The sequence below is a fragment of the Silurus aristotelis genome (assembly GCF_946808225.1).
Source record: "Silurus aristotelis genome assembly, chromosome: 2".
Lineage (NCBI taxonomy): Eukaryota > Metazoa > Chordata > Actinopteri > Siluriformes > Siluridae > Silurus > Silurus aristotelis.
In genome coordinates this window covers 37,610,562-37,630,948 of record NC_139575.1, presented here as the reverse complement: position 1 = coordinate 37,630,948, position 20,387 = coordinate 37,610,562, and the positions used below count along the sequence as shown (strand labels likewise).

Below are 20,387 nucleotides of genomic sequence, written 5' to 3'. Positions count from 1 at the left end.
TATGTGGTGTGAAGAAACACAAATCGACACAAGCACTGAAAGGCAGTGGAAAGGCTTCTCAGGAGAGTGAAGTTTATTATGACAGATGTTTAATAATCACACGTGTGTGAGGGGCAGTGACTTGACTTGCAAGTCACACATTTGCTATAATAAGTCACAGATGTTGAGATAATAAAATAAAAACCCATGTGATCTAAATGGAAATAATGATGGAAGTAAAATGTGTCATTTCATTGAAAATTTAAGGCGGGGGGGGGGGGGGGTTAAATACATATGCACCATAATTTGTTTTCATCTTTTTCATGTTCACTGGGACAAAATGAAAATAGCAATTTTTTCACTTCCTTTCACAAGGAGAGAAAACTGTGCTCATTTAATCAGAACCGAACACCTGCTCGGCAAGGAGTCGTTTAAGGGAAGAAGGAGTCGGCTCTTACCGATTAGATGAACCGATTCAGCGACGTGTGTAAGTGTAGCGACAACATGCTGGGGTGAGTCAGGCTCCTCCCCTTTTTCATATCAGACAGAGAGAGAGAGAGAGAGAGAGAGAGAGAGAGAGAGAACGCGCGAGAGAGAAAGAAGACACACCCTGACACACGATTAAACTAATTATATTAATAAAGAAAGATCATAAAAAGCTCATTTAAATACCGGAAACACACACACACAAACACACACACACACAAACACACACAGGTCTGTAGTTTGTTACATTCCTTCAAACGTCATCATCCTGTAAACAAGACTTTCGGTTACTGTAGCAGTGTGTGTGTGTGTGTGTGTGTGTGTGTGTGTGTGTGTGTGTGTGTGTGTGTGTGTGTGTGTTCACATTTCTCTGGATCCTACACAAGGATTTAGCAGTTTGTGGATCTTCAGGAGTGTGTGGTAAGAAACCTTCTGCTTTATTTCGGTTAGATCTTTTTAAATGCATCTCCTGTTGTGTCATCATGAGAAGATTAAGGAACCCTGAGGAACCTGTTCTCCTGTATGTGCTGTGCATTGCTGGGTTTGGATAGAGATAGAGAGAGATATATGAACCCAAAAGCTTCTAACCTTCACATTTCCTCTTCCTGATCAGTGAGATGTTAAAGAGACATGCTCATGTTCTTGTTCATGTTGGTGATCTTCATTCTGTGGAATGTGGAGGCATCTGAAAGGGAAAGTTTCAGAACTTTTTGTTTTCAGAAGGTGGAGTTTTGATGTTTTGATGAAGTTAGAAGAGACCACATTTATATATCATACAGTCGGCTTTATTCAGGATGTTGTTTTTGTTTTTTGTTTTGTTTTGTTCTTTACACACTGAGTACACACTATAAATAAAAGTATGTGGACACCTGACCATAAAATTGATATATGCTACTAACATCCAATTCCACAATCATTCTCCATTTGCTGCTATAATAATCTCCATTTTTCTGGGTAGATGTTCCAGTAGATTTTGTGGAGATTTGTGTGAGACTCATTGAGCTACGAGGGTGTTATTAGAGTCTTGGTGGTACTGATGGAGATAAGAAGGTGAGGAAGACTGGTGTGCGGTTCAGCTCTATAGCAGGAGATCTTCCTCTTTAACTGTAGAGCAGATGTTGGTGGAGATGGCTTTGTGCACAGGGATGGTTGGACATCATCATGTTGGAACAGGTTTGGGTGTCTTTGTTCAAGTGAAGGGGAGAAGTTCATGTAAACACACCCAAAGACGTCCTGTACAAGTGTGTATCTCTGACTGTGTAATAGCAGGTTTTGGGGAAGAACCACAGACGATTAGAAAAGCCACGTGTTCTGATACTTTTGAACACACATCATGCTGTATTGTAAAGATTTGTTGTATTAGGCTCACAGCCTTGAGTCCTTTCTCACACTGAGGACATGCGACAGGTCGGGACACGTCGTTGACGTGTTTATCGTGTCTCCGTGTCCCAGACCTGCTCCACCACACCGGCACTGCCAGGTGTTTACCCTCACGCCATGATAAACATCTCACACTTCACTGCACTATTCTGAGAGCAGGAAGTTTTGTCATCGAATTAGAAAGTGTAGATGAGACTATCCAGTGGGTCGGGATTTCCCATAATGCAGTGCTGTAGGTAAAGCGTGAGAGAGAAAGAGGGAGGAGAGAGAGAGAGAGGGAGGAGAAAGAGAGAGAGGAGAGAGAGAAGAGAGAGAAGAGAGAGAGAGAGAGAGAGAGAGAGAGAGAGAGAGAGAGAGAGAGAGAGAGAGAGAGAGAGAGAGAGAGATGGGCTGGTAAGAGTTTTCGTTCGCCTGACATAGAAATATTTTGCATATTTATTAATAGCAAAATGGAAGGAACGAAAGAAATACATGGAAGTGATAAGCCAGATGGATGGATGGATGGATGGATGGATGGATGGATGGATGGATAGATAGATAGATAGATAGATAGATAGATAGATAGATAGATAGATAGATAGATAGATAGATAGATAGATAGATAGATAGATAGATAGATAGATAGATAGATAGATAGTAGGGTTGTAAGAAAATATCGTTACCTGCGAGGATCTCGATATTTTGTTCGGCGATACTGTATCGAGTCTGAAAAACACAATATTGATATTAATTTTTGAATCGTATAAGATTAATGGCAGTTGTTTTGTTTTGATTTTGTATCCCAACCATTAGATAGACAGCAGTCTTCCTATCTCTCATAAACTAGCATAAGGACACGACACTAATCTTTGCTAGTAATGGAGGATGACTGCACAATAAGTGCTTCATTAACGGTGAATGTTACAGGAACTGATTACTGCAGGTGCAGATTCCACTGTGTTCTGGTTAATACAGGTTTAGCCCATGATGGTGTGTTCTTCATAAAAGAAATATCTCAATATATCACCTTGCTTAGAGTTTTGCAATGTATCGTATCGTAGCCCCTGTATCAAGACGTACAGTATGATAACGCCAGATTCTTGCAGATACACATAAATACATTCCCTCTATATATATATAATCTCTCTATCTGGCCATGTAGTGGAACAGGGATTTGTCTTCAGTGCATTCAAGGCTTTTCTGCAAAATGTCGTTTATTGCCATGTGGTGTTTGTCCACAACATAGAAAAGAAGCTACCAGATTAAACAAAACATATTTGATTAAGATCTGGCAGAAGATCCTGGAGATATTCCACAGCGTGTTGGGTTTCAGTTAAAAGTGTGACTTTTCCTTTTTGACTAAACGTAGCCGCTGATGGTTTCACAAACCCTTATGACAAGCGGAAGAGCTGAGAAGGCAGACAGATGGATTTGCTTAGTCGATGACTCATGAGGAACTTTGAGAACGCACTGTTGTTGACCATGGAGTGTGTACGAGTGTAAAAACGTCCCTGGTTTCTAGTCACAAATATAAATACACAGAATTATGGAATAATGTTTGCTTGATGAGAGCGCTAAAGCTCTAAAGCCTTTCTGTTTATCATCCTTACATCCAACACTGCAGTGTGTAACCGCAGCAGGTACGGACTTTTGCACACTTGTGTGGTTGTGATTGTGTTACTTGTGTGTGTTTTGGAAAGGTTTTGGAAATAATGGCAATACGAATCGAATTGAGCTGAAAGTGTGTAAAAGCAGGAATCAGGAAACCGAGATTCTGATAAAGATTTTAAAAAAAAAACATCACAAAGACTTCAATGAGCAGCCACGAAGAATTTCGACAGACTCTAAAAATCTGTGTGGTGTTGAAAATACATCCGATTTAGGCCTCGGTTTCGAGTGTGAATACACAGGAAATTGAATAGAAAAAATTACTTATTAAACGAATTCTGAAATCTGATTGGCTAAGCCACATTCAAAATCCCATATTTATGCAACAAATTAATGATTTATAAAAAATAATAAGCGCAATTACATACTTATAAAACACTGAATATCTGTAAAGTCACTTGAGCGTGTGATATTATTGTTACACACTCTTGAGCAACGTATTGCTTTTTAATTATACGTTCATACACCACTAGTTGGTGGTCACATCTGTGGTACGTTTGTCTCTTGCGACACAGGAACAGGAAGTGTAGTAATACCATGTTAAAACTGATTTTTATTTTTTTACATACATATATACAGACACATGTTCAGAATAATACCAGTCGCACGGCTCCCGATGTACGCAGGATGATGTCTTTTGGAACACTGACTTATGACGGTCGGTGCTCCCCGTGACTCTGCGTGCAGCCTTGTGCTGCCATCTGTTAGCATGTTACAAAACTATTTGCTACCACCTCGTATATATAGCCGGTTGCCTCTGCTACGAGGTTCCTACTTGGCTGGAGAGGAATTATTTTAGAACTTGGTTTATTGAGAATCAAACACTGGTTTTGCGTGTCGGGTTCCTGATAAGGTTCTTGTGCACTTTTTACGTCTATAAACGTAAAAAAATAAGCAGCTAATGCTATGCTTAATGTAACTGGTATAAATGGTTTTTCATCTCCCATGTTCTCTTTATTGTCTTGTATCATGCAGGGAGCTTTGATCCAGAATGTCCAGACCAGACATCCCCCCGGGCTACGACGAGTCATGGCTACTTTCAAATAATCAACCTGGAGGTGTTCAACCTTCCGCACCCCCTCCTTCCTACAATTATTCTCCATATGGAGGTCAACCACAGCCTGGACCCTACCCTGGAGCTCCCTACTCAGTCCCCTCTGGTCCTTACCCAGGGCAGCCCGCCCCTTACCCGGGACAACCTGGAATGTACCCGCCGCAGCCCGGACTACCGGGTCAAGGATACCCATCATACCCAGGACAACCGGGTCAAGGATACCCACCACACCCAGGACAACCGGGTCAAGGATTTCCACCCCCAATGCCACCCATTATCCCACCCACAATACCCATATCTGACTCAGGTGATAACCATAGTTTTCATACGGATCCGAAATCAGAAAATAACCAATGTTTAAGTGATTAAGGTCGAGATTCCTGATCAATTTCCATTTTCTTTAACACATTTCTGGAATTTAACCCTTTTAACAAGAGACATTAGTGCAAATCGCATTTTTTTTTAGATTTCAGTCCCTAATTAGCAATTCAGATCTGAGGGAAGTATCTCGAAATGACACAACAGCTCTGAGATACAAATGGACAGTGAAATTAAACACTAAAAACGCTGAAGGCTGAGACACGAGGCAAATTTTCAAACAATAAAGTAAATCTGTATAAAGATATATATATTATTATAGCTATATAATAATACAGCGATTTTTCCAGTACGATCCGGATCATATCTTCACAAAAATACGAAATTTAAATAATTTGAATATTCAACTTGATATTATAATTACATTATTAAAAAAACGATTTCTGCTCCTTCGATCTACGTTAGAAAGCAGTTCACTTCTTGAACAAGCTTCATTATTATTAGCATGATGTTAGCAAGCTAGCTCGACCTGATGGCATGTCTGGTGATGTCGCAGGTGACGATGGCTTCACCACGACGTCAGGATGGGAGAGCTTGAGCGTGAGGCACGCTTTCATTCGCAAAGTAAGTGCTAATACTTTCTACTCATCATGTATGACGTCTCACTCCACATCGCTGTTGAATACTCGGTCCTGATTGGTCAGAAGATGTTGATTATTTATTTATGACAGGAATTTATAAATGTTCTTGTACACTATTGGTTTCTATAGTAACATCTCTTTCACTGATTAGACGTTTATTTTTGGAAGAAGTCTCAGGTAAAAGTTTAGTTTTAAACGATTCTAAAGCTAAAATAGCTACCAGGTTGTCGCTAGAGATGAATGAAGTGGGAATTTCTGTGTTTCATCCGTGCTGAATTGTGTCTGAAGGTTCTTCTTATTCATGAAATGTTTAGGTGTACCTGATCCTTGCAGCTCAGCTCCTGGTCACAGTCAGCATCGTGGCTGTTTTCACTTTTGTGTGAGTCCTTGTATATACTGTGTGTGTGTGTGTGTGTGTGTGTGTGTGTGTGTGTGTGTGTGTGTGTGTGTGTGTGTTTAAATAACAATGTATTTACATTGACCTCATGTAATTTCTCACAATGTTTTATTGTTATTTTACATTCCAGACAACCGGTGCAGAGCTTCGTCAGGAAAAATCCAGGACTCTACTGGGCTTCGTAGTGAGTATAATGATCTCTTTCTTTAGGTGTGTTTGTGCTTGTGGAGTTTCACTTCCATTTGATGCAGGATCAATATATAATATCTCTCCCCTGGCTCCTGATCATGGAGAACTCGCAATCTCAGCCTCTTTGACCCTGCAATTATGTCAATAATTCTGTCAGTGGAAGGCTATTAACACAACACTGTGTGTGTGTGTGTGTGTGTGTGTGTGTGTGTGTGTGTGTGTGTGTGTGTGTGTGTGTGTGTGTGTGTGTGTGTGTGTGTGGCTTTACAGTGCAGTGTACTTCATCACACACATCATGCTGGTGTGCTGTAAGGGACCCAGGTGAGTGGACATACCAGTACCTGTGTGCATAAATCATTCATTTTTTTAATTAACATGTTTTTGTATGTAGAAGCTCCTGTTTTTTTAAGACTAATTCCTATACTCTCTCTCTCTCTCTCTCTCTCTCTCTCTCTCTCTCTCTCTCTCTCTCTCTCTCTCTCTCTCTCGACAACGTAGGAGGCGTTTCCCCTGGAACCTTATCCTGCTCGGCGTTTTTGTGAGTGCAGTAATGCTGAGTCATTCGGCTGGCAGGGTGTAGTCGAGTCTGTAATGGAAAAGAAGTTTTTTTTTTTTTCTCCATGTAAACACAGCAGTTTATTCATTCACTCTTCTCAGGGTTTCTGTGTTCCTTTTGTTGGAAAAAATTATTAATGAAAGCCCAGTCCTGGGGAAATCACAGGGGATGACATCATGAGAAATAAATAGACAATAAATATACATATATATAATGTGTGTGTGTGTGTGTGTGTGTGTGTGTGTGTGAGTGTGAAAAGATAAAAATATGCATGCGTACACACACACTATATATATATATATATATTTATACACACATAAGTGTATTGTTTAATCAGGGAAATTTACTTCCTTTTCTTATTTTTTTTCTCAGACGTTGGCTTTGTCCTATATGACAGGGACGATATCAAGGTAAGCAAAAGAATCCTATTTTTTAAAACTCAGTCTCTGAACATAAAAGGCAGCCATTTTGATCTGTTCAGAGCGAGTGAGAGTAAACATAGCAGACATTGTTGAACAGGGTGTGTATTTGGGGAAAGAGTCAAGAGTGTTGACCTAAACTCACACGTATTTAATGCGTTAAATACAACACACACACACACACACACACACACACACACACACACACACACAGAGAAGTACATTGAACACTAGCTACAGGCCTTTATAGAATTCTTTCTTTATTATTCGTTCATTAAGAAATGTAAAGTAAATCCAGCATAATGCATAAATTCTCTGAATATTTAATTAAGATCTCATTAATCTGCTATTCATTTGAATGAAGTGTTGAATAAATCAGTGTAAATACAGAGTTAAGTGTAAGAACACAAGTGAGATTTGTACTGGCATTTATTTATATTTAAATTAATAATAAAAAAAAAGTAATTATATTTCTTTTCATTTGGGTAAAATATCCATACATTTAAATAATTTAATGTTATTTACATATTATTACATTTATTGTATATTTATTATACGCTGTATAACATGAAATAATTTGAATTTTTTTGTGATTATAGATAAATATTTTTTTAATGAAAGTGTAAAACGTGTCAGTTTTTAATGCTGTATTTTGAATCTGTTATGTTTCCAGTTACTATGACACCAAGTCTGTGTTCCTGGCGCTCGGTATCACTGTGATCGTCTGCATCGCCGTGACTGTCTTCTGCTTCCAGACCAAGGTGGAAAAAATCATTTTTTTTAAAAGTCATCTTTGCTTCACCGCTGTTTTCTGAACTCGTTTACACCTGATTCTTTTTTTTTTTCCAGGTGGATTTCACTAAATGTGCAGGTCTGTTCTGCGTTCTGGGAATCGTCATGTTTGTGACTGGAATCATCACCGCGATCGTACTGTCATTTAAATATGTAAGTAAAATTTATCATTCAGGACCATGATCCAATAACCAGAGGGTTATGAGGAGACAACAACGTCCTGATGATGTTTAAATAAAAGTATAAGATGTGGTGGGAAATCTTTGATTAAAAAGTAAAAAAAATAAAGTGACGACTTCAGTATTTATTCAATATTTAATAGGTTTTTTTGGATTAGTTAAAAAATTAAAACTTTTTATGAAAGAAGTCCCCAGTGTTTCTTCAGGACAGGAGAACTGTTGCCTTTACAAAGTCTTTTTGGTTTTTTTTAACAACAAAGTTGGAAGAGCAGTTGCACAATATATCAAACTAAACTACAAAACTACAGCAGCTACACAATATATCAAAATAAACTACAAAACTACAGCAGCCACACAATGTATCAAAATAAACTACAAAACTACAGCAGCCACACAATGTATCAAAATAAACTACAAAACTACAGCAGCCACACAATGTATCAAAATAAACTTCAAAACTACAGCAGCCACACAATGTATCAAAATAAACTACAAAACTACAGCAGCCACACAATGTATCAAAATAAACTTCAAAACTACAGCAGCCACACAATGTATCAAAATAAACTACAAAACTACAGCAGCCACACAATGTATCAAAATAAACTTCAAAACTACAGCAGCCACACAATGTATCAAAATAAACTACAAAACTACAGCAGCCACACAATGTATCAAAATAAACTTCAAAACTACAGCAGCCACACAATGTATCAAAATAAACTACAAAACTACAGCAGCCACACAATGTAAACTATATACAATATATACATAAAATACAAAACTGTATGTTGATACAAAATTATGAAGCCATTTTCATCCACCTTCTAAAATACACATGATTAAAACCTATTTTCTTTTTAAAATCTCATAAATTCTGCCCGTCCCCGGAGGTCCATGTAAGTTCTATGTGAGTATTAATATTACATTCAACAACAATGAACTGAAAATGAACTGAAATGTAACTGTGATTTACAGATCCCGTGGCTCCACATGCTGTACGCTGCCATGGGCGCGATCGTGTTCACGCTGGTGAGAACAACACCACCCTCATCATCATCATCAGCTACTTTCTACATTCACAACCCAATCATCACTCCTCTCTTTGTGTGTGTGTGTGTGTGTGTGTGTGTGTGTGTGTGTGTGTGTGTGTGTGTGTGTGTGTGTGTGTCTAGTTCCTGGCCTATCACACGCAGCTCCTTATCGGGAACAGGAAGCACTCCATAAACCCAGAGGAATACGTGTTCGCCGCTCTCTCCATCTACGTGGACGTCGTCCAGATCTTCATTTTCCTCCTGCAAATCATCGGGGCGTCTCAAAGATAGGGGGCGCCCTCGCCTTTCGCAGAAGCGCTTATGTAAAATGCAGTTTTTCCGGGCGACGTTAGCATGACATGAAAGGCTTCGATACCACCAGGACATGCTGGTTTAACTTCGTAACCACCTTCTCAGCTTCTCTTTATATTCTGGAAATATTTTTACACGATATGCTAATTACATTACGTACGATTATTATAATTTTTTTTTCGATTAATCAAGGTTTAATTTTGGCCTTTATTATTATTATTATTATTATTATTATTATTATTATTAAAATATAATAAAAGTCCCTGAATAAAATGGACACTGGAGAGGAAGATTTTTCTTTTATTACGACTTGTTACAGTGGGTTTCAGAAATATTGGCACCCCTTTTATAAGTTACTTTAAATCAAATCTAAAGTCACTTTAAAAACATATCTATTATAAATACACACTATTCTATATATTTTTTAGGTGATTCGAGATGTAACATCTTGAAAAACTTGTCGTGTGTCACAGGGATGGGCGATATCGCCGAAAATATCGTATCGTGATAATTTAGGACACTGATATTTAGCTTCAGGTTTTAATAACCGAACGACGCCAAAGAAAAATCGCTCACGCTATAATTCTGAAAACATTAACATCAATCTATATTAAAATCATAATTATATGCATCATAATTTATAAATATCACGATACTGATATCAGGGTCGTATCGCTCGGCTCTACGGCATCACTGTTACAGCAGATCGTATGCTGTATATGTTGCTGTTTTTTGTTTGGTTAATAAGGGGTGCCAATATTTTTGCTCCTTCCGATCACGAGTCGTTTTTATGCTACAATAAATACGTGTGTAAATAAAAGAATTTTTATCTATAACCAGAAGTTTTAGCAAGTTTTTTTTATCACTAATTTCACATTTATACACTACATCGCATTCCACATTTACTTCCCGTTTGCTGTTGTAAGAACCTCCGCTCTTCTGGGAAGATGTTCCACAAGATTTTGTGGAGATTTGTGTGAGAGCTTTATCCAGCCATGAGGGTGTTCGTGTGGTGAGGAGGCTCGGGGGTGCAGTCAGCGTTCACACGCTGTAAGAAGGTGTTTATTTAAGTGTTGTGATGTTTATGGAAGGAGTCTCCAGTGTCACCGCTGTAGAGACGATTTACAGTACACGGCTTCTGGAATAACAAAAGCTCTCCGTGAGAGAAAACGGATGGAGACTGGTGAAGGAATGAGCGTTTATTGCTGCTAGAACCAAGCAAGCTTTTACACCACACTTCCAAGTGACTGAAGTGCTCAGATCTCAGCTGTGGAGCAGGAGAGGACAAAACTCCAGAACAAAGCTCCACTCCAGAAGATCCCTGGACCTCCTTGACATTTTTCTGACGTTCTCCGATCGTCATGAAATTCACAATGTAGGTAAAGAAAGTGAAGACTAACACAAAGATGCACTCAGTTCTGTCTGCTCGTCCTCCAGAGCTGAGATCCGAGGCTCTCATTTTCAATATATTACACAGGTTTCATATCAAACCATCAGTCTTGATTCTGACATCAACACAACGTGGGGAATCGGGTCACTGCTCGTCTGCTGCCGGTTTGTAACGCTCACGTTCGTACTCTCCCTCGTTGGATTTCTTTATCCGTTGCCGGATCTTCAGCTGCTCCAGTCGGTTCTTGTCCACTTGCCTTTTGGCCAGAATGAACCCAATTACACCAGACGGAAGACCAATGATCCTGTAAGAGAAGATCCAATATTGATCACAGTCTGGAGTGCTGCAGTAAAAGACACTCTCTCTCACACACACACACACACACACACACACACACACACCGCATCAAAGTGCGGCGTGTATAAAACGTACCAAGCGTATCCGATTACTTTCATCGGGTTTTTGGCTTTTCTTTTAGGAATATACTCAGGTCCGGAATCTTCCTCTGCTGCTTCTTCTCCTTTCTTCTCCCGCTCATTTGAAGGGTCTGTGGATTTCGCTGCATCTGTCCTGGTGATGTTTAGTGAACAGGAGCTGCTGCAGTGAAGAACTCGGTGCTGGAGATCACACCACCGCAGGCCTGAGAAGGTCCAGCTCTGGGTATGAGGCGTCTGGAAATGGAAATTTCCGCTGGAGAAGCTGCGAAGACCTGGACAAAGACAGAAGATGGGATATGAACTCGATTCATTAAAAGAGAAGAAACAGACAAGATCATCTCTAATACGTCGGGGGCCGATGTGGATCGGAAGGTCATGAGTTCAATCCCAGCTGAGGTTGTGAAATTCCAGGCGTTTCCCAGACTGAACTCTCAATGCCTGAACCACTAATCTTCCACCATTCATGGGGTTGATGATCATGAACAGCGCCTCTGGAGAACCAGAAGCTGAAAGGACTCACAAGGCCCAATCAAAAGACACAAATGACAGAGAACGTGTGTGTGTGTGTGTGTGTGTGTGTGTGTGTGTGTTCCAGAAAACAGACAGTAAACACACACTGGACTGAACCTGAGCGAACACTGTTCCTTATTGGGTAATAAGACGCAGTAACCAGTGATGCGGAATCCAGACATGAACATTCCATATTCAGTACCTGGTTTTCCCACCGTAAAGATCCTATAAACACTGAACAGACACCACAGGAATGTGTGTAAGAGGAACCAGTGTGAGGTTCATCTTAATACTGACACACATTCAGAGGGTTCCTGTGAAGACCTTGTGCTTCACTCGGTATGGAATTAATCTCTAACAATGAACTCGATCAACTATAAACGTTTCCACATTGAGAAGATCTCAGTTTGAAGCTTTCAGTGAGAAGCTCTCTTTAAAAAGATATCAGTGAGACAATCTATGTGAGATGGGCTCAGTTTGAAGATCTCTTTGAGAAGTCTGTCATTTAAAATACCATAATAAGAAGATCTCAGTGTGAAGATCTTTGTGAGAAGGTCCCAATGAGAAGGCCTCAGGGAGAAGATCCCATTGAAAAGATCTCAGTAAGAAGATGCCAGTAAGATGTCAGTGAGGAGATCCCAGTGAGAAGATCTCATTAAAAAGATCTCAGTAAGATGTCAGTAATGAGAAAACCCTAACCCTTACCCTAACCCAGTGAGAAGATCTCCAACTCCCTTTCACTATTATCACTAATCCATACTGCACTCATGTAGGTGTATGTTTTGGACTCAAAACCTGAACCTACACTTTATAACGCAGAATAACTGCATATAAACCCGTCATATGATCTTCATTACCGAACAAAAGGAAATCAAATTCAATAAAACTTTGAAACTGCATTTATTTACCTTCTATGGCGGACCTCAGAAATCTCCTACAGGGCGCCGCCATTTTGTCCGTAACATCCGGGACTTTACACACGCCCACACACTACGTCACATTTCACCTTCTTAAGTCTGGTATTGTTTTATTGTAAACACCAGTTTGCGATTAATCAGATAATTAAATTAAATAAATAAACTAATAAGCAAGTTTTTAATTATTACAGCGCGTAAATTCTGCCTGATCGACAGCGTCTATTTCCGGGTTTGTGCAGCTGCATTAGCGCCCTCTAGCGTCAAAACGGAACATTAATAATCCTTTAAGATATTTAAATTCTTTTTAATGTTTATTCATGAAGAGAATTTAAATATAATAAAAACGTTTCAGGGTCATAAAATGCTTATTTTCTTAATTAAAAAGTTGCTCATTGCTCATGCATTTCCATTTTAATTTTAAAATCAGGAAATGTAAAAAAATATATATCTCTATTATACATTTGTTAATTTTTTGTTTCCAATATACACTATGCTATATTCTTAAATTTTTTGTTTATTTTAACAAAGTTCTAAAACCTACCAATAGCCTGAATAAAGTTGATATATATATATATATATATTTTTTTTTTTTTTTTCTTTTTTTTAATTATTTTTTTTTAATTTCTTTATTTTATACATTTTTTATTTCTTTATTTATACTTACGAGATGTTCAGCCCTGGATGTTGTTCTGATGCGGTACATTCTTCGTCAGATGACCCAAAGTTAGCAGGCACAACATGAAGCTTTTTTAAAAGTACAAATAAATAAGGACGGCACAAACGTGACCAATTTATAAGAAATATTGCAGATTTTTTATTTTATTCTTAACAAAATGAATACAATAAAAATTTTATCCAGATTTTCTGCTACATAATTTAAAAAAGGCAACAAAAACGCTACTAACATTTGTTTTTAAAATCAGAAACATATGTACAAATTTTACACAGAGGATTCTTTTCACACGGCCGTTTCCCTGGAGGCCTCGGCACACGTGATGCTGCACGTCAGAAAAATGGTCTGAACCGTATCCTGATCCTCCTCGTGTGCCCAAGTCCATCATAAGCCCTTTTTTACACGTTTCACACGTTTTAATCCTCCAGCGTGTAGTTAGGATTCACGACGAGCGTGACGTCCTCGTCCTGTGTCTCTGCGCCGGGGTCCACGGAGCCCTTCAGACCAGACTGAGACAACTCGATTAGAATATAGTCCTAAAAAATATCAGAAATACACATTTATTTTTCATCTTTATTTATTATGATACAGTAAATATAATTTCCCCAAGCTGCATTTAATTATGCAAATAAGATTCCATCTAATTGAATATTCATAATAAAAAATATTATAAAGCCAAAAATGTTCAGATTTATTTTTAAAGCATAAATTGTTTTAGGGTAATTTATTTTTAAAAATAAACATTATTTACTGTTTTTTTTTTTCTTACTTTTACAAGGTTTACAAAATAAACTGTTATCAATCACGTGGGTGGAGCTTAAAAGTTGACCTTCACAATTCCTAAGAAGAAAACATTAAAAAATAAAAATGAAAACTTACGCAATGTACGAGTCTGTGGATGACCTTCTCGATCATGCTCTTCTTGTTGATGAGCTCCACCTCGGAGTCTATATCAGACTCGATCTCCTTCAGGTACCAGTTCACTACTGCGCTCTTCTTCAGGGCTTCTTCTTTCTCGTCTACACACACACACACACACACACACACACACACACACACACACACACACACACACACACACACACACACACACAGGATAAGTCAGGACTAAACCCTTCAAGTACTTCAAATGTAAGGAAAATACTTATTAACGTTACATCAATCAATATTTTCTGACCAATCAGAATCCAGAGATCTTACCTTCCTCAGCACGACGCAGGTGCAGGACTATGAGGTTGGAGAGACGCTTGTACTCGGAGAAGGACAGACGCAGAGACGGTTTGGTAGCTTGGGTTTCTTTGACGCCGTTGGTGTGCTCGTGGCCGTTAACATGTCCATTCAGGGGACCGTCATCCACGTTTCCATTAGGAACATCATGACCTGGAATACAGAGGGGACAGAGGAATTAGAGACATAACACACTGTTACTCGATTAATCGAGACGGGTACAAGCAGTGGACATACGCATCACGTTTTTTATTTTTTTCACTTTGTAACTTTTTGGGTGCCAAAACTAAAATGGCACTCTTTTTATATTTTTCTAATTCTTGTGTGATGAACAGGATTCCTTTACCATTCACCCGGTTCTCCTCTTCCTCCTCCATTGCCTCCTCTTCCTCTTGGTCCAGGTTAACGTCAGGGGTCTCCACACGAATAATAGACTTGTTGAGCAGCCTGAAGGCCTCTTTCACGTGTTTGGGTTGCACCTGAACGACGCAGAGAAACAGTGTTAGAAGTGCACCACGTGGATGATGATAAAGCCTGGTTTGGGATGTAGCCCCGCCCACCTCGTCGCAGCAGTGCATGCGGGCCATGCCCTCAGACAGGCGGATCATGCTCTCCAGCTGGCGCACGGTGATCCTCCAGGCCGATTTGGTGACGCCGGAGCCGTCCCTCTGTCTCAGGCGTTTGTACTGCTCCACGATGAAATCCTCTGATTCCTTGGAGATCTGATAATACATGTGCGACATGTGCATTTGATTAGTTAATTTGCATTTGATGCGACACTATAAAGCCTGGGTTTTGGTGTGTAGGGTTGGGAGATATATCAAAAATAAAATTCGTAAATTTGTATGATGTTGCATCTTTGTCTTCTCTTTAGTGTGTATGAAGCTGAGGAGTTTCACACCTTGGGTTTAAACTGCCGGGCGAACAGCAGGTATCTGCGGATCTCATCCAGAGTGTAAAGGCGGTCGATGGAGTTCTCGATCCTGGAGTGCAGGTCCACTATGCGTCTGGCTATGGCATAATCAGTCACCTGAGAAAATGAATAACGGCATGACAAAGTGTTTTACTCCATTTACTGTAACTTATAGTAATGTTAATGGTGACTGACACACACACACACACACACACACACACACACACAAACACACACACCTCGTTACAATCGTCCACCAGGATAAAGAAGAGGTCAAAGCGAGACATGATGGGTGCAGTCAGGTTGATGTTCTGCTTGAGGGATTTGGAGCGGTCGTAACGGCCACTGATAGGGTTTGCTGCAGCCAAGATGGACGTCCGGGCGTTCAAGGTAGCCTACAAGTTAAAATACAATTAAAAAATATATCCTCTCACACACACACACACACATCTGTAAAAATGAAGGTTATTTTCAACCAACCGTGCTTAGACCTTTAACCCTTACCTTGACCCCAGCTTTGGTGATGGAGATGGTCTGCTGCTCCATGGCCTCATGGATGGCCACCTGATCTCTCGTCTCCATTTTGTCAAACTCGTCAATGCAGCACACACCCTGAGCATTTAAACACACACACATAGCATTTACATCTCACACATGAAAGCAATTGTATAAACTAACAACAAAATGAATGTTCTGAAACACAATAATTGCATATTGAACATAAATAAATCTTTTATTTATTTATCTGTTATTACTTAAAAAATGATTTTACATTGTCAGCCAGCATCAGAGCTCCAGCCTCGATGACAAACTCGTGTGACTCTTCATCTCGGACCACGGCGGCGGTAAGACCTGCAGCGGTGGATGCTTTCCCGCTGGTGTACACGGCACGAGGGCTGAATTCCTCCACGTGTCTGAGTGGCAGATAAACACGTACTTAAAACGAGCTCATTACAATAATTATTCGTGATTGATTAAATAAACACAAGCTGACAGTAGCAAATCCTGAATTAATCAGCACTATTAATTACCATATAATTACAAAATTACTACATTAACATCGCATTGTTCATAACGTCATGACGTGTGTTCCTACTTCAGAAACTGGCTCTTGGCTGTGCTGGGATCTCCAACAATGCACACGTTGATGTCCCCTCTCAGAGACGTGCCCTCCATGGTGGTTTTTGGGACACCACCAAAGAGCATGAGCAGGACGCCGCGCTTCACCTCGTCGTTACCTGTACAAGTAAGTAATTAAAATTGTAATTAAATAATTGCTACAATGTTTATTTTATAAATATTTTTATTAAGAAATACAATATACAATCTTAAATCATACAGAAATTTCATACAATCAGAGAGTAAGGTGTGTGTGTGTGTGTGTGTGTGTGTGTGTGCTCATGTACCATGGATGGTAGGGAACAGGCTGGTGCACAGGTTATGGTACAGGTTCTTGTCCTGGCTCATCTCGAACACTTTGTCCCACTCCTTCACAGACATCTGGTTCTTGATACTCTCAGCTGTTTGTTCCTCATCGCGAATCTCCTTCCCACCAAACTGAACACCAAACACAACTCAGATCAAAGAACCATCACAGGACTGAATAGTGATTGATTGAGGAGGCTGGATCTTACCCTGGGATTGGTCGGTGCCACGTGGGAGGCCAGGAACGCCAGTCTGTACGAGAGCTCTCGGACTCCGAGAGCTTTGAGACCACGCACGCCCTCGTTCTCGTATCCCTGTGAGCCGGCTGTGCGAGAACCGGTCTCTGTTCGCACACCTAAAGCACACAAACACTAACGTAAACACGTGTTACCACATACTTTAAAAACTCTATAGAAGTGGCCAGCTGGTCCAGGTTATTTTCATTGAAAAATCCGGACACTTCGTTTCTCCAAATGTTCAGCTGAAATACTTTGCTGTGCTTCTTGCCAAAGATCTTCACTAGTTGGAGATTTCTTTATGATGCAGTAAATCCCAGAGCAGTTCAATGGTGACTGCAGTGATCTATCCACGATAGATATCACTCCAGACGACTCTGTAAATAACTATGCACAGAGGTGACGTATAGAAGGGTAGCAATACTGATTCAGTATTCCATTCTCCAAACTCCTCAGCTCCAAAATAACTCCAAACCACTAAGCTTCCACCTCCATGTTTGACTGTGTAGTTAAGGAAGACTGTGGTTTCAGACTGTGGGTTCTGCTAACATTTGGACCAGTGTAAAAAGAGAAAAGCTTTCTGAACTTCCTGGCACCATGATTGTCAAGAACCTCATCTTCATCATGTGTTTGTCAGTTTCTGAACCTAAACCTAATGTACAAAGCAAATTATTATCCAAAAGGACAAATGTCAGCACCTGGCGTTGCGAGCTGTGACACATCAGGCACGACGATGAGGCAGCCAATGAAGTCGCACTTATCTCCGGCCTGCGCCGACTCCACGGCTTCGGCTCTCAGGATCACCTCCATGCTCCGTGGGATGGATCCGCGCGGCAGCTCGGCCTGCGTCTCCTGGATGCGCACCTGGTTTCCAAAGCAAAATCTCAGCATCATATACGTGTAATTATCGCAATATATCATGTATATATTAGTGTTTAAACAAAGATAAGAGTTTTTTTGTGTTTCTCCGACGTAAACTCAGACCTTCTGGAAGTCGATGAACTTGGATTTGTTGGTGTCGAGCAGGAAACGGCGGCGGTTGTTGCACACCGGGTTGCGGCAGATGCTGGGTTGCGTGTACTTAAACTGCTGCTCCACGTCCTTGATGAGGCTCTGGCAGTCCAGGCACAGGAAGGTGCCGCTCACCAGCTCGGGGTGAACGGGGTGAGTACGTACCACCTGCCCACTGATGCGCACCAGAGATCCGATGCGCAGCGCGGTCAGCTCGCGGATCCTGAGGAACCACCACAAGGAGAATGAGAGATTATTACTTATCACGATGTACATTTACAACGAGTTCAACTTCATTTTAAAATATCTTCTTACTTGTGCCTGGTAGGCAAATCCTGAATGGCCACGTAGAACTCCTTAGAAACAGGAACGTTCCCATGATCCCGGGCGAAGTTACGCACCGCGCGGCACAGGTATGGGTAGATTCTACAACATCAGCAATAACAGCCCATCAACTATAAAGCTCCTGCTTTAACATTAAAAGTGTAAAAAACTCGGTGTTTATACGAATACCTGTAAAACTCCTCCTGGATGATGGTTGCCAGTTCTTGGTTGAATCCTTCCAAATCGGTGAAGCTCACCAGGAGAGTGTTGCGTTCCGGACGGATCAGTTCCTCTGCGTCACGCAGATACTTCACCTCGCCATCAGTGTTCTGAAACCTGAAATGTACATATATATATATATATATAAATGAATAAAAGAATAATAATAAAGTGAATAACACTCACTGACTGTTTATGAATGATGATTCCTGAGGGTTTTTTTTTTTACTAATATAATAATAAAAACAATACTAAAAGTGATAATAAACATTTATAAACTTTGATAATTTTCGAATAAAAAGGATCAATATTTGTTGATATAAATACATGGGGGGGGGGGGTGTCATGGCCTACATTATGGTTGACCCAAAAATCTTTGATGTGTATAATCATAATTATAATTAAGATATAATAACAATAAAACAGAAGCAAATAACTTGTCTAAATCACTAAATCAGACTTTTTTTTTTTTTAAATACATTTCATTCAGCATCATTCAGACGCCATTTTTGTGTGAACCTCCAAGTCAAAGAAATAAGCACTTACTCTTCCAAAAACGCCTGGAATAACTTCTGGCACTTCTCCGCCAACTCGTCCTTCACGGTCTGTCCGCCGTTTTCCGCAGGAGGCTCCGTGATGTCCATTGTAACAGAAGAGTTTTGTTAATAACGGAGTTATAACCGGATATAAAGGACTTCTGTCTCCTCCGTCCTTCTCCCCTCAGAGCCGATCAGAGAGCCGCACGAGCGAGAGAAGAGAGATTTCGCGCCAAAGCTCGCGACCACGTGGTCGTTTTCGCGCCACCCGTAGCCAATCGGATGCTCGCGTTTCGCCTCTTCTGTCTGTGATTGGATAAGAACGCGTTGTCCCCGCCGCTCGAGCGTTGCCATGCGGATGTGACGTTTTCGCGCCAGGAGTCTCGCGGGGAGAAAACATGGCTGAACTTCTTTCACGCCTGAAAGCCTCAACATCATCACCTCTATTCATTTATTCATTATATTTTAAATGTTATTTTATATTTTTAATCTTGACTATTTGCCATTCCAGCATTTCTAATGTCCTTAGGTCTCTTATGATAATAGTTTACACAAAGTGTATTTGATGACACATCATGTCATTTACATAGGACATAAACGCCTCATTAAATATTCATAAACATTCATAAACACAATTCATATTAGAATTTTTTTTTTAAAGATTATTGGATTGCTTTCAAGAATCCTAACAGATACACCATATGCCAAAAGTATTGGGACACCTGACCTTTCCAGCCATAAGTTGCTCTTCTCCAAACTGTTACTACAAAGCTAGTTCACACAAATGTACAAGACGTCTGCATAAAATTTTGCGTTCACTTGAACTAGGAGACCCAAATCTGTTCCGGCATGGCAGTGCACAAAGCAAGCTCAATGAATACCTGGTGTACATGGTTTGAAGAGCAAGATCTCCTGCTATAGAGCTTTGAGCTCAACCCTACTGAACATGTTTGAGTTGAATGTGAACACTGACTGCACCCCAGGCCTCCTCAGCTTCTCACCTACATCAGTACCTGACTTTACTAACACCCTTGTGTCTGATGAACACAAATATCCACAATCACACTCCATAATCTAGTAGAACATCTTCCCAGAAGAGTGGAGGGAATTATAAGAGCAAATTGGGACTGAATGTTGAATGTGATGCTCAAAAAGCACATACCGTACACGTAAACACGTAAGAAAA

At 40.1% G+C, this 20,387-nt stretch overlaps 3 protein-coding genes across 3 annotated transcripts; 1 reads left to right on the top strand and 2 right to left on the bottom strand.

Moving 5' to 3' along the window:
- The first annotated feature begins 851 nt into the window (after positions 1-851).
- tmbim1a (transmembrane BAX inhibitor motif containing 1a) lies at positions 852-10,225 on the top strand. The gene is made up of 12 exons (XM_083525864.1): positions 852-885; positions 4,468-4,853; positions 5,421-5,488; positions 5,820-5,884; positions 6,033-6,086; positions 6,362-6,412; positions 6,590-6,629; positions 7,020-7,057; positions 7,740-7,827; positions 7,916-8,011; positions 9,016-9,069; positions 9,213-10,225. Exons 2-12 carry the CDS (start codon positions 4,484-4,486, stop codon positions 9,360-9,362), a joined length of 1,074 nt encoding a protein of 357 aa, XP_083381990.1. The 5' UTR covers positions 852-885; positions 4,468-4,483; the 3' UTR covers positions 9,363-10,225.
- A 342-nt stretch (positions 10,226-10,567) lies between these two features.
- LOC310717744 (uncharacterized protein) lies at positions 10,568-12,782 on the bottom strand. Its single transcript, XM_083526188.1, has 3 exons — positions 12,629-12,782; positions 11,206-11,482; positions 10,568-11,077 (listed from the first exon to the last, which is right to left on the bottom strand). The coding sequence occupies exons 1-3, from the start codon at positions 12,669-12,671 to the stop codon at positions 10,918-10,920; spliced, it is 480 nt and encodes a 159-aa protein (XP_083382314.1). The 5' UTR covers positions 12,672-12,782; the 3' UTR covers positions 10,568-10,917.
- A 656-nt stretch (positions 12,783-13,438) lies between these two features.
- On the bottom strand, positions 13,439-19,462 carry mcm6 (minichromosome maintenance complex component 6). Its single transcript, XM_083535074.1, has 17 exons — positions 19,212-19,462; positions 18,636-18,782; positions 18,438-18,548; positions 18,096-18,345; positions 17,810-17,975; positions 17,085-17,230; positions 16,857-17,007; positions 16,547-16,688; positions 16,223-16,364; positions 15,955-16,062; positions 15,690-15,845; positions 15,439-15,567; positions 15,098-15,259; positions 14,884-15,016; positions 14,511-14,690; positions 14,190-14,329; positions 13,439-13,846 (listed from the first exon to the last, which is right to left on the bottom strand). Exons 1-17 carry the CDS (start codon positions 19,307-19,309, stop codon positions 13,727-13,729), a joined length of 2,481 nt encoding a protein of 826 aa, XP_083391200.1. The 5' UTR covers positions 19,310-19,462; the 3' UTR covers positions 13,439-13,726.
- Positions 19,463-20,387: the final 925 nt, after the last annotated feature.

Coding starts and splice junctions, on each gene's coding strand:
- tmbim1a (XM_083525864.1), top strand. CDS start 4,484: ATGTCCAGACCAGACATCCCCCCGGGCTACGACGAGTCATGGCTACTT. Junction 5,489..5,819: donor GGCACGCTTTCATTCGCAAA/GTAAGTGCTAAT, acceptor TGAAATGTTTAG/GTGTACCTGATCCTTGCAGC. Junction 6,087..6,361: donor GGACTCTACTGGGCTTCGTA/GTGAGTATAATG, acceptor GTGGCTTTACAG/TGCAGTGTACTTCATCACAC.
- LOC310717744 (XM_083526188.1), bottom strand. CDS start 12,671: ATGGCGGCGCCCTGTAGGAGATTTCTGAGGTCCGCCATAGAAG. Junction 11,483..12,628: donor TCTGAGGTCCGCCATAGAAG/GTAAATAAATGC, acceptor GTCTTTGTCCAG/GTCTTCGCAGCTTCTCCAGC. Junction 11,078..11,205: donor AAAGTAATCGGATACGCTTG/GTACGTTTTATA, acceptor CTTCTCTTACAG/GATCATTGGTCTTCCGTCTG.
- mcm6 (XM_083535074.1), bottom strand. CDS start 19,309: ATGGACATCACGGAGCCTCCTGCGGAAAACGGCGGACAGACCGTGAAG. Junction 16,063..16,222: donor CTCTGATGCTGGCTGACAAT/GTAAAATCATTT, acceptor TTAAATGCTCAG/GGTGTGTGCTGCATTGACGA. Junction 13,847..14,189: donor TCCACAGACTCGTACATTGC/GTAAGTTTTCAT, acceptor GATATTTTTTAG/GACTATATTCTAATCGAGTT.